The sequence below is a fragment of the Protopterus annectens genome, chromosome 6.part0 (assembly GCF_019279795.1).
Source record: "Protopterus annectens isolate FY-2018-M chromosome 6.part0, PAN1.0, whole genome shotgun sequence".
NCBI classification, from domain to species: domain Eukaryota; kingdom Metazoa; phylum Chordata; order Ceratodontiformes; family Protopteridae; genus Protopterus; species Protopterus annectens.
In genome coordinates this window covers 1,738,668,012-1,738,682,440 of record NC_056737.1, presented here as the reverse complement: position 1 = coordinate 1,738,682,440, position 14,429 = coordinate 1,738,668,012, and the positions used below count along the sequence as shown (strand labels likewise).

At 42.5% G+C, this 14,429-nt stretch overlaps 1 protein-coding gene across 1 annotated transcript in view; it reads left to right on the top strand.

Moving 5' to 3' along the window:
• ZFTA (zinc finger translocation associated) overlaps positions 1–14,429 on the top strand; it is a 460,732-nt gene that overhangs the window by 154,839 nt on the left and 291,464 nt on the right. The window contains exon 5 of the mRNA XM_044075129.1: positions 9,556–9,774. Coding sequence (XP_043931064.1) covers positions 9,556–9,774 — 219 coding nt within the window. The remainder of the gene's footprint in view (positions 1–9,555; positions 9,775–14,429) is intronic.

Sequence of the window (14,429 nt, the reverse complement as noted above, 5' to 3'; positions counted from 1 at the left end):
CATCAGCCATAAATTGATAATTCTCTGTAATAAATGGCCTAAGTGTGGGACATCAGTATTTCTCTACATCTGTAGTCCTAAACATCTACACATCTCTAAATCACCCGTAAACCTACAGACTAAACAGAATCTATTCTACATTTAAACTACAGCTTTTCCCAAATAAGATCTTCATCCTTTGTCCCGCAAAGCCTTCTATTCCTTCCATTTTGGAAATATGTTTCTCCTACAGTTCTTCATACTCGTACCTCTTCTTCTACTTGCACATTTATTTATTTATTTATATTTTATTTTATTTAACATTTGTTTACCGGGAAAGTCTGACTGGGACAGCCCATTTTCAGTGGAGGCCCAGGTAGAAATGCTTCAGACACATGTCTTTGGATTGTGGGAGGAAACCGGAGCACCCAGAGGAAACCAACACAAATGCAGGAAGGACATGCAGACTCCACACAGAAGGCACCCCAGCCGAGAATCAAACTGGAGAACCTCTTGCTGTGAAGTGACAAAGCTAACCACTGCACCTACTGACATCCATTAGCCTCACAATTCCATCAAAACTCATATTGTGTCCACCAAGCCAAATACTTCTGAACCTCATCTCCCAATCGCACCCTATCTATATCAGCACTCGTATATTTTCCTGTTCAAGTACATCTATCCAGTTCAACAGCTGAGCAAAACAAGGTCAGCATGGAAGACAGGTGACTTCTCCTTCCCTTGGGCAACCCTATTCCTCTCTGCCTACCCCCTAATATCATTACTCCTAAATGAACTGCTGAAGCTAAGGGAAGAAGGGCCAAGGGTCATTCTAATAGCCACAAATTGGCCAAGGCAGCACTGGTATCCTCTATTTCTTAGTCTATTCAAGAAGGAACCATGACTTGAGCCACAGCGAATGGACCTATTATCACAGAACAGTGGCTTAATCATACACCCCAACCTGAACATACTCAAATTGACAACTTGGATGATACCTTGACCCACTGGATGGGGGGTACCCCTCAACAAACTGGTCCTGGACATTCTAAAATAAGCCAGGAGACTTAGCACAAAAAAAATTTACTCCACCAAATGGAGGATGTTCACTCTGTGGTGCAGGCAAAAGTGACAGAGCCCTCTGAAAGCTCAGATGCCTCTAATCCTTTCATATTTATCAGGACTTTTTGCAAAAAGACTTTCTTATTCCTCTATAAAAATTCAAGTTTCAGCAATTTCAGCTTATCTGCTAACTCAATCCCGTCTTCTGACATCCTCTCATGAAGCCGTTCCTGAGAGGGGTTATCCACATTAGACCTCCGAGGAAACTTCCCATTTCCCTGTGGGATATCAGTTTCATTCTGGGGAAGCTTATCCTCCCACCTTTCAAGCCAGCTGCCTTTGCAGATATTAAATTCCTGACCTAGAAGACAGCTTCCCTACTACCCATTACTTTGACTAGAAGGGTTTCAGAGCTTTAGGCCCTTATGCATGTGGAGACTTTCATCACTTTTCCACCTAGACAGAGTATCTCTTAGGACTTATCCTTCCTTTATGCCTAAAGTGGTAACAGCCATTTCTTTAAACCAGACAATCCACTTGCCTACCTTCTTGCCTAACCCTCAAAACAAGTGAGAAAGTATTATGTCTAATTTGGATGTGCGCGTATTCTCTCTAATTTGGATGTGCATAGGCAACTGAGTTAGTACTTCGACAGAACAAAGAATGTCCAGAAGTCTGACAAGCTTTTTGTGGCCTTTGCCTGTAGCTCTGAATGGAGACTGGTTTCTAAACACTCTCCAAATGGATCTCCCATTGCATCTTGTTGTGCTACAGCCATCATGGAAAAAAGCATCCAAGCCCTGTGAGGTCACACTTCACTAGGGTTACTGCTATATCTACTGCTTTTCTAAAAGGGGTGGCCACTAAGGACATTTTGGAAGCCATTACTTGGTCCTCTATGAATACCTTCACCAAACGTTACTACTTAACAACCTTCTCCAAGTCCACAATGGAGTTTTCCACTGCCATCTTGCAATGCATTCTTTACTCTACATAATCTTTCCATCCACCCTTCTTTCAGCTTTGGGAGTCATCTCCTCTGTTATGATTGCAACAGTGAAACATGAAGAACATAGTTCAGTTGTGTACACATCATAAATGTAGATGTTCAAGTGTATTCACTGTTGCAGTATTCTTTCCTTCCCTCCTTACCCTCTTGCCCCATGAAATTGGGGTGGTTATTTTCCTCTCTACCTCCAGGTTCTTCCCTCCTCCTCTTCTGTACATACCCTGGAGTTTCTGAGGTTGGGTCCTTGACCTTCAGTACCTTCTAGGAGACTCCTATCTGTTGGGGGCAAAAAAGTACTGAGGTTATGGCCCTGTTTTTTTTCCCCCAACATCTATTAAATTTCCACATGTGACAAAGGCAATCTTACATTTATATAAATGAAAAACATACAAAATGAACTCACTTTAGTTGTAAACAGTTTACATCACAGACACCATTGAAACAACTGTAGTTGTAAACATTACTAATCACTTATAAACATTCTAGTCATTGGCAGTTAAGCATTATATATCTCATTCAAATCCTGTCACTTAAACCTCATTCCTGCTCTGCATATACTTTTCCCACAATCCCCATTTTTTTTCTCTGTAGTTTGCTCCTTCCCTTTTCTAAAGATCCTAATGCCAGTTGTTTTGTCTCCGTTATTATATTCACTACTTCTAGTAAAGTTGGTCTAGACTTTGATTTCCATTTTCAAGTAATTGCTTTTTGGCAAATTACTGTGGTGGTGCTGCAGTAGCGTTGTCACCTCACAGTTAGATGTTGCCCGTTCGATCCTCAGTTAGAGCGTCTTCTGTGTGGCGACATGCGTGAACGGGCATTCCTTCGTGGAAGGTTGTGCGTTAGGACCGGCAAGCCAGCACGTAAAACTCTACTGCCAATCATTAGCAGACCGAAGTTCCGTGGGGCGACCCCTAACCGGGAAAAGCTGAAAGACACAAACAAACTAGATAATTAGACTCAGCAAAGCTTTATTATGTTTAGGCAATTCCGATTCTGTAGCATAACTCAAAAAAATCATCTCCCAGTCAGTCCAATACGCCCCCCCCCCCCCAGCATCTCCGACAGAGCAACCCGCAGGGAATCCCAAAAGTTTGCCAGCTCATCACACCTCCAAAAATATGTTGCCAGCTCATCACACCTCCAAAAATATGTTCCCAGTTACCTCTTTCTTGCCCATCACACCTCCAGCATTTGCTATCCACCTGAGGAAAAATTCTTTGGAGTCTACTTGAGGTATAAAAATACCTATGTAAACATTTCCAGCCAAATATCCTAAATCATCTAGACTTTGTTGCATATTTGGGAGATATACATATATCCCCCATTGTCTCTTTGTGAATTGCTTATCCAGTCTCTCTTCCCAATCCTTTCTAAGCTCATCTGATTGATTCTTGTAATTATCATGCAGTATTTTATATGCAGTACTAATTATTCATTTTTTAATGGCAGCTTCTGTTCTACATTCTATTAAAAACTCTACCAGTGCTGGTCTTTCATTTAGGAGCCCCCTATTTCTTTCCCTTTACCTATACTCTGCCTTCCCTATCAAGGATTGATATCAATCTCTAACCTGCAGTCCAAATAAAAATTTGGCCTCTTCCCATTCTATTACCTTTCCCTTTCTAGTTATTTGTTCCCAGTACCTTGGTTCCTTTGTCAATTTTCTCCAATAAATTTCAGCCCCCTCTTGCCTATTATTTGTATCCCTAACCACAGTCAACCCTATCGGCAGAATCTATTCTCCATTCTCGTACTTGTTTGGTTCTTAGAATACTCCCTGCTATTTTATGAATATAATACTCTGTATGATTTTGCTTGTTCTCCTTAAGAGTCTGCATCCAAAATACCAATCTCTCCTTATTTCTTGAGCTTCATCCCTGCATCATCATCATCCCTTTCCACCTTGAATTATAATTTTCTGCCTGTGCTATGTATAAGAGCCTTTATTGTGTTGCTCTAAAATACCCCCTGAAATTGGGTAATCCTAGTCCACAATGTTCTATTAGTAGAATCAGCTTATCCCACTTGACCTTTGCTGTCTTCCCTTCTCAGATAAAATCCTTCAACTCTTTTTTTTGAATTGCTGCCCACAATTTCTCTTACAGTTGATAAAAGTATACCTGACCTGTGTATAAGACTAAAAGGACTAAAAACATTTTAATGGCTTGTATCTTAGTATCCATATAGCAAAACTTCCAGTTTCTCAATAGGTTATGGCCCTGTTTGACTCCCTTTATACCCAGACATCTTGGTGTTGGTCAGGCTGTCTACCAGCTTCAGGAGGAGGAGGAGAAAATTCTCTGGTAGTCAGGCCGGCCAAGGGCATCCGCTGCAGGAACTTCCATCAGTTATGACCGAAACAGTGAATACACATGAACATCTACATTTATGGTAAGTGTATACAACTGTACTTTCTCCCTTCTTTGGACAATGGCCAGGGGCAATTACCACAAGCTTCCTTGCAGACTGGATCTACTCTTACATGTAGACCCCAACAACAATCCACTTGAGGTGAGGTCTTAATCCTCTTTAGGCACCTGTTTACTGAAGATGTGCTGCAGGTACTAATGGAGACAAAAAGTCTGCTACTAGAAAATCATATATTAGTAAATGGAAGAGGTTTTCTAGTTAGTGCCAACAATATAACCAGCACCCATTCAGGGCTAGTTGTTCCCTGGTTTTACAATATTTTTGTGAGTTGCTATCCTATGGACTTTCTTACTCCTGTATCAAGATTCATTTATGTACCAATTCAGCATTTCTGCTCATGGATCCTCCTCTTCCAATGCATTTTCATGTCAAAATGTTTTTGAAAGGGTTTTTGCATAAGATGTGTCCAAGAAAAATGGTTGTCCCCTCCCTGGGATCTTAATTTTGTGTTAGAGAAACTAAAGCTTGCTCCATTTCAACCACCTAACCAACTGACTTCAGGTTCTTAACATGGAAAACAGTTTTACTGATTGCTCTAACCTATACAGGAAGGGTATCTGAGTTACAAGCTCTTATGGGTAGACAGCATTATCTCATTTCCATGGGGACAGGACAGGATTTCTTTGAGAACCAATTATTTTATGCTAAAGAGGTATCCAAGTTTACTTGAAACCAAATTATCCATCTCCCTGTTTTCTTTCCTGAATCTAAAAAGGAGGTAGAAAGGATACTCCATATCTTGGATGTCCATAGACAACTTGGGTGTTGTCTTGGCAGAACAAAATCTTTCAGATCTTTAGATCAGTTGTTTATTTCTTGTGAAGGTAAGAAGAATGGACAACCTGTGTCAAAACAGGCCATTTCCAAATGGTTGTCTCAGGCTATTACCTTTTGATCTCACCACAACAAAACTATTGCAGGCAAGGTCAAGGGACACTATTCCAGGCCTTTGTTTCTCTGTGGCTTTTTGGAAAGGATTGAATTCTAGAACCAGCAACTTGGTCCTCTGTACATACATTTACAAAGCACTTCAAGCTTGATTGCTTTTCTAGGTCTAGATCAGGCTTTGCTAGGACTATTCTCCCGGGGCTCATTGACCTTTCTCTTTCCACCTCCCAAATGTAATTTAATCTACCTATATAGCCAAGGCTACTGCAGGTGTGATCTATATGATGAACAGTACAATTGTATAGGTAAACATCATACAAGTAGATGTTTGAATGGTCACTGCTGCAGTAGCTATTCTCTCCTTCCATTCCCCTTTTTTATTATGCCAGAGTGTGTGTGTGTGTATATATGGTACATTATTACAACTAGCTATGTCCTTTCTAGGCTCAGCCTCCCTCTCTCATTTGGCATGAACTTTCTGAATGGCTCGGAGCTCAGACCTTGGTCTGAGCTTGTGGAAGCTACCCTAAATCTTTGGAAGCTGACTGGCTGTTATATCCTTAGTAGGATATAACCCATATAGCTAAGGCTACTGCAGCAGTGATTATTCGAACATGTACTGTTATGGTAAGTTTACTTACACAATTGTACTTTTGTCATGGCTGGGGATGGCTTTTGTGTTTTGTCAGAAATCTGTTGTTTCTATATAGGACTATATAGGAGACCTAGTTTTTTGTGAACTTTTTTAATGGATTGGGCAATGTGAATATCAAATTTCAGGTTATTGTCAATTTCCACTCCTAGTAATTTGGTATGGTTTGTTGGGGTGATCATTAGAGAGGATACTGAAGGTTGTGGATGGGGAGGTGTATCTGGTTGGGGGAAGATAAGTTTTGTTTTGTTGGGATTTAGGATAAGTTGGGAGCTAGTGAACTAGGATTCTGTGGATGAGAAGGAATCTTGAGTAATGGTATGGAGGTCTCTGAAGGAGGAAGCTGAGCAAATCATGGTAGTGTCGTCAGTGTACTGACCCACTGAGGTCTGGGGTGTAGCCGAGTGGAGCTGGTTGGAAAAAAGAAGAGAACCAAGGATGGAGCCTTGGAGAACCCTTAAGGTGACCAGGCGAAGGGGTGAGAGATCTTGTTGCCAGCGGACAGCCTGATGACATTCTGTTAGGTAACTGTGGAAGCAGGTGATAGTGGGGTGACTGAGGCTAAGGGAGGAGAGGACATAGATGAGTTTGGAGTAGTTGACCATGTAAAAGCCCTTGGACAAGTCCAGGAATATGGCTGATACAAACTGACCATTGTTTCTATGCTGGTTAACTGTGTTACTAAAGGACAGTAGGGCTGTAGTGGTGCTGTGAAGTAGGGCTGTGGTGGTGCTGTGAAAGGGGCAAAAACTATGTTGGGTTTTAGATTGGGGTTTGTGTGTAAGTATGTAGCCCATAAGTTGGGTGTGCACGAGCCTTTCCAGAATTTTTTGAGAGAGGGTGTAGAATTGCAATTGGGCGATAGTTTTAGTTCTGTGGAGTTTCCGCCTTTGTGTAAGGGTAAGACATGGGAGATTTTCCAGATGGTGGAGACGTAAGCTTCAGCTAATGACCTGTTTACAAGTGTGGATCCAGAGTATGTAATTACTTCTGCTGCAATTTGCAGGAATTCAGCAGGGAGATTGTTGTCAGCTAAGGGCTTACGTTTTTTTTAGTAGTTTTTTGATGATTTTAGTGGAGACTGAGTTTAATGTAAACTGGTTGTTACTTTTGGGTGGATGTTAAACTGTTGTGGTTTGGGGCAGGAGGGGTGTGGTTGGGGCTGGTCTTTGTTAGTGCAAGTTGTTGAATTGATTCTGTAAAGCAAGTATTAAACTGAGTGGCTAAGTTCATGGAGTTGTTGGTTGTTGGGGTGGGAGTGGTTGATTTTCCAGGATGCAATATATTGTTAACTGCTGCCCAGAATTTTTGAGGATTATTTTGATGTTTATTCTATATGTTGTAGTAGTAGTTGCTTTTGTCTAATTTTACTAGTTTTTTTTGCTTTATTTCAGAGTTCTAGGAAGATTTGTTTAGTTACATGGGATTTGGTTTTATGATATTGTTCCCAGACTTTATCACTGGTTCTGAGTAAGGATCTGGATTCTTTACTTAGCCAGGGTGCGTATTTTGATTTCACTCTAATGGTTCTGGGGGGGGGGGCATGATAGTTGAGCATGTTTAGGAAGGTGGAGTTAAAGGAGAGAACAGCTTCTTGTAGAGGCAGGTGCTTGAGAGGTTCCCAATTGTAGCTTTTTAGGGCAGAGATAACCCTGTTTGGATCAAAGTTTTTTTTTTTTTTGTTTCTGATTACACCAATGGAGGGATGGCAGTTTTGATGAATGCAGTTTCTTAGGAGAAAGGTTGGGTTGTAGTTACTAAAGCAGTCAGGGAGGCAACCTGAGTGGGATGAGAGATTGGGGTTGCTAAGCAAAATCCAGTCGAGGATGGATTGATGCTTAGAAGTTTTATGAGTCCTAGTGGGAGACATGATGAGTTGTGTGAGGCCATAAAGGTTTACATGGGCTGTAGGGTTTGGAGAGGAAAAAAGGAGCCAATCAATATTAAAGTCGCCCATTAGTATAGTTTCTTGTGGGAGAGATATTCAGGTCCATTGTAGTATACTTTCAAGTGTGGTGATATTGTTGCCTGGTGGAATATATCCAGCTCTGATATTTAGGTGTGTTTTGGGGTTAATTGTTAACTTAGTAAATATTAATTCTGCATTATCAAATTCCGGTATGGAGAGGTCCAGAAGGTCTAGTATAAGGTGAACTTTGAATAAGATTGCATAACATAAATATTCTAATGCTAACTTCACAACTACCACTGAATAAGGTATGGTGACAGCTTTGCAGAAAAAAAAAATAGTCGTCTTGCTGTATTCCCCAGTATTTTGCTTATGAAGTAGCAGTTTTTAACAAGTCCTCTATAACGACTGATGCTCCACCGAGCCATGTTTAGTATTCAGCTGGTGTGCTCATTGTACTTTGATGAGCTTCTTGTATTCATGGAAAATATTTCTCAGTCTTCTTTTCACTGCTGCAACTTCAGTTCTTGAAAGCTACTTCACTTAATAATGGTCAAGTAAAGAATGAAAATGGTGTTTATTTTTATTGTAAAGGTTGTTTAAATATTTGCATCTTTAAATATAGATTTCAACATATTTCATCTCTTCTCATCTCTAGAGCAATCCTGACTGTACTCCTTTCCTCACTTCTGATTTCTCATTACAAGTAATTTCCTTTTAGTCTTACTCAACTATATCTTTTTTACTTATATGACTATCTTCATAAAATATTTTTCTGTCCTTTTAGAAGTCATTTTTTACAAAACTGATTTTACTACGTCAAAGACCTATACTGAGACTAACGTACTCCCATAACCTAAAATCATTGCTGCTAGTATACTGTTTCTGTATAAATATCTCATTATGTATGTGATGCATATGTTAAATGTATAATCTTGTACTGTACATAATGTCTGACTTGTTTTTGCTTGCTTTCTTTTATGCATAGTCTTATATTGTATATAATTCTCCAATTTTTATTTAAACTTATAGAATTGTTTCAAAGATTGTACAATATATGGAGCTTTTCTCCCTGGGCTTCTGCTGAAAAGGTGTTCATACTAAACCCAGTCATACCATCCCAGTAAACAAAAGCAAAATAAAAATAGTATAAAAAAACATGTATTTTTATTTGAAATGCAGCTTGTGCGGAGACTTGTGAAGAGTCAAGGATCACCTGTCAGTATGTTTTGGAAGAACTCTAAGCCGAGTTTGTTTTGCAGAATAAGTGGCTTCTGAAAGTTGGCCAAGTTTCACAAATCTGTGTTTTTGTCCAAAAATTGCAGTCATTTATCCTGAATACCAAGGAAGAGGGTATTCTTTGAATTATATGGCTGACTTCTTGCAGGTGTCATTTCTGTCTTAAGTTACACACATTTACTACTCCATTGTTATTTCCAGCAATGTTCAGCATCTACTTAGTTAAATGTTTACTCTGATATAGCTTTTGTTTTGGACTTTTACCTTTATTGACTTGTTACATCTGAATTATGTTTTGTGCATTTGCTGCTTTAGAACAAGATGAAAGAAGAAAATGTCCTTACATTTGCAACATGAAAACTGATGTTTCCTTTATTTTAATAGACCAAAGTACAGCAACAAGGACATTGCTAGCTGTTCCAGATGCACTAAAAGCTGAGTGGAAGGCAGAAAAGCACGAACAAGTTGAAACTACCATTAGCACTACAAGTAGTTGTGCTCCTGAACTAACTTCAAGACTTGAAATGTTCAAGATGGAGAGAAATCTTGATGAGGAAGGCTCAGCTATATGGAGTGGCAGTTCCAGTAAACTCAGCCCAGTTGGTAAGCAATTACTGTAATTTATAACTGCAGAAATAGATGCTCGCCCGGATTTACAAAGCCCATTAGAAGCGTGCAGGATTAGTCTAAGAGCTATATTCGGTAATATGGCCGACGTGCGATCCAGGAACAAGCTCCCGGGACTTGCACGTGAGCTCTTAGACTAATCGTACACAGACCGAGCTCCTGTATGCAAATTACCCTCATTTGCAGGTGAAAACCATGCAAATGAGGATAATTTGCGATCCGGAAAGCTGGCAGCTGTCAGTGCAGGACGAGTGCAGTTTGCAGAAATGTACTGTGTTAGTAACCGAGTAAATTTCTGCAAACTACAAAACGGAACTATGACAGCTCCAAATAAAGGCTGCATATTATTGAGGAAGCATGCCAATGACCAAGTAGAAGGCCATTGGCATTGCAAAATGTTTAATAAATAAAAAACACAACTTTTATTTTTTTTTTCAACGATCTTGGCTGTTTAAGCATAGGGCAGCGGTGCGCAAACGGGATCTGGGGAAAATAAGAAAATAAACTGAAAATGAGCATTCTAACAAAAATCAGTATTCTGCCATGCAAGTCAATGGCAGGCAAAAGATAACCTGGCCAGTGAGTAGTGGTTGCTAAGGGTGGAGGCTCAGTGTGGGACATGTAACTATGCATTAGCAGGCAATCTTATGCAAATGAGGAAAAGGTTAGTGAATCCCAGATTTTCCAAGGGTGTGAGGCAGGTCCCAAGAGTGTAAGAGTATAAATAGCTGGGTGCAAGACTAGGATATAGGTGACATCATGGGGGGGGGGGGGGTGTCAGGCATACTGTAAGCGGACTGGAGACCTGTGGCTCGGGATTGCTCCTAGGTTAGCACAGCTAAGCTAGGGGTGTGTCTAAACCTGCCTAGCACACTTTACAAAAGTGTAAGCGGGTGTGCACGCTGAGCACCAGGTTTTACAGGAAGAAAAAGGAAGTTAAACCAGGAAAAAGCAGCTCTGTTCACATATGAGCACTCCGTTTGCGCGACGTGCACACGGGCTTAAACAGAGAGGCAATGGGAAGGGAAAACAGCAGTAGGAAGGTAATCAAGGAGAACGTGTTTCACTGACAGGTGAAATGATGTATCAGAATCAGCCAATTACACAGGCAGCAGACCAGCCCAGCCCAGCACAACACTATAAACCATTCAAACACCTTTCCCCCTTGTTTTTTCCAAAAACTCTGTACCACCGGTGTATATAGACATGGAAATTTTATAAAACGAAAGCAAGAGAAAAAATGTTAGGGGCTGCTTTTGCTATCATAAACCAGCATGTGCAAGAGGCTGAGGGTGGTGAGGATGTGACTGCTGCTGAGGAACCCACACTGAGGAAACGGAGAAGAGTGTACAGACCCAGCGTAACCTACCAAGGGCTACATGAGCTGGAGACAGTGGAGCGCTAATGGGTGGACAGGGACCTCCTACAGCAAATTGTTGAGCTGTGCCAGCCATGCCAAACACACAGAACTAACATAGGGGAACCCATCCCAGTGGATACCAGGGTATGTGTAGGCCTAAGAATACTAGCTACAGGTACCTTCCAAAGGCCAACTGGGGATATGATGAGTATTTCACAGGCATCAGCATCCAGTGTACTCCACCAGTTCCTGGATGCCATGTCAGCACATGTCTGTGAGCATGTATATTTCCCCATCACCCGTGAGGCATTGGCCAGCAATATGCGTCTCTTCCACCAAATAGAATACCTTGAGGTAGTGGGTGCAATAGACTGCACGCACATACGCATTAAAGCACCACCAGGTGAGCGGGGTAGGGCCTACATTAACCGCAAGGGCTTCCTCTCCATCAACTGCCAGGTCATGTGCGATGCCCAGGACATAATAATGAATGTGTGTGCTGGCTGCCCTGGAAGCTACCACGATTCCCACATCTGGCATCTGACGCAGCTGTACCAGACATTTGCCAATGGGGGCATCCCACACGGTCACCTAGTGGGGGATGCTGGATACGCACTGGAGCCATGGCTGATGACACCCATCAGAAATGCACACACACCCCAACAAGAACTCCATAATGAGGCACACGCACAAACATGAATCATAATAGAGCGTGTGTTTGGGATGCTCAAGTCACAGTTCCGGTGCCTGGACACATCCGGTGGAGCCTTGCAGTACTCACCAACTACATGCACCCAAATTGTCCTTGTATGTGCCATGCTTCACAATATGATCCTGCGGAAACAGCTGCAGCAGGAACAGCATGGGGCAGGACCACACAGCTCCCCCACCAGTGCCAAGGCCTGCATAGGCACAGACCGACTCGGAGGAGGAACAGTCTGAGCCTGCCCCAGTAGGCAGAAGGAGGCACATCCAGTATGTCCTGGCCATGGCAAAGAGGCAATGCATAGCACATGACACAGTAGGGACCCAGGGAATGACACCTCTCTCCGACTCGCACATACAGTAAAAGGGATGCCAAATATGACACTACCTGTGCTCAACCATGTATAGGGAGTGTGCTATGTGCATCCAACATAGGCAGCCCTGCAGCACCACCCTCAATACTGGGACACCCACAAGGTAAGTGACTCACACATGCCAGTTGGGGGGGCACATACCCAACAACAGTCACAGCCAGCAGAATAGGTGTAGACAAACACAAACAAATGCTGTACTATGGCCTCTGACTGAGCCCTGTGGGTAACCCCTCCCCCAGGCCTACACAGACAGACTACAGCAGGCCAGGCAGTTGGATGTAAGTTGTGAAGTCTAGGAAGTCAGAAACTAATATGTAGTTAATGAAAGATAAGATCTGTAGTACACTGGTATGCCTCTAGCCAGCACAATAGGTAAGTCCACAGACTGAAATGGTGTACCCGACATACCAGTACAGTCCTAGCAAATGAGTAAACATGTCAGGTGTGCCACACCATCCTACTTACACTTATAGTAACAGTCAGGTGTGCCCCCTCACCCCTGTGTAGAAATGTAGAAACAGTCAGGTGCCCCCCCCCCTGCTATGCAGAAATGTAGCAATAGTCAATGCCAAATGACCGATGTATACCCTGCAGACACAGCATGCTACCTGTCACAAAGGTCAGCACCGCAGTACAAACTACCTGGACTTGATCCACACATGCAGTATAGATGGCCATACTGGGAATGCTCACACACTTAGATGAATGAAGGCAATGTCAGTCAACAGCATACTGAAAGGTCATACTGGGCATGCTCACACACTTAAATACATGAAGGCCATGTCTGCAAACACCAGTGGACCAGACATATCTGACAGTTGCAGTTCTTATTGCAGACACGTCAGTATGCACCACTCCTGCCTTGCACACACAGTGGATGAGAATACAGACATATATGTAAGGACAACACACTATAAGCCAAAGGCAGATGGACATAGATGTGTGGAAGAGGGTGACAATGACAAGGAGCCATCTGGGCCGGTCCCACCCAGCACACAGCCAAAGGGCCCCAAACACAGGAAGTGCAGGTGTCACTCACTGCAGATACTAGCCACCAGTATCTGTCAGCATGACAGACTATATGGTGCACGTGCCAGCTGTGCAGCATGACTGTAGAAGGAAATAGTCACCTAGTAGCTGTATACACGTACCTGTGGCATATGACCCCGTGTGTGCCTGCATGTGGCATGACAACCCCTACATGAATGGGTTATGGCCCATGTACACACCACCTTCCCCATAGCAGTATCATGACAAGCCTGCTGAAGTCATCCAGTGTGAAATACACCTATAGGAGAGCTGTAGCTCAGTAATCCCCATGGCGCATCCCATAACTGTGCACTGCTGTAGTGATAAGACTTGGCAACTGTGTGAGTGTGTGTGTGTCTCTCTGTCTCTGACTGTGTAGAGGGAAATGCTTTTTAGGCTACTCACACTCCGTATAATTCATATTCTCACCTTTGGCAAGGCTGCTCATGTCACTCACCTAGCAATACACCTCTGGGAATATCATAGCTGATTAATCTCTGTAGCGCGTCCTGTAACTGTGTACTGCTGTAGTGTGATAAAGTAGTTAGGTAGGTGTTCTAACCCCGGACATGGCAACTCTGTGTGTGTGTGTGTGTGTGTGTGTGTGTGTGTGTGTGTGTGTTGGTGTGTGAATCTGTGTGCGTGTGTGTCTGACTGAGTAGAGAGCAATGCATTTTAACCCACTCACACTCCGCACAATTCATATACTCAACTTTGGCAAGGCTGCTGATGTCGCTTATCTGTAAATACAACTCTGGGAAAGTAATAGCCTAGTAATCGTAGCACATCCAGTAACTGCGTACAGCTGTCGTGTGATAAAGTAGTTAGGTAGGTGTTCTAACCCCACATTTGGCAACTGTGTTTGTGTGTGAATGTGTGTGACTGAGTAGAGAGCAATGCTTTTTAGGCTACTCACACTCCGTACAACTCATATACTCAACTTTGGCAAGGCTGCTGATGTCACTCATCTAGAAATACACCTCTGGGAAAGTCATAACCCAGTAATCTCCATAGCGCGTCCTGTAACTGCGTACTGCTGTAGTGTGATAAAGTGATTAGGTAGATGTTCTAAACCTAGACTTGGCAACTGTGTGTGTGTGTGTGTGTGTGTGTGTGTGTGTGTGTGTGTGTGTGTGTGTGTGTGAATCTGTGTGTGTGTCTCT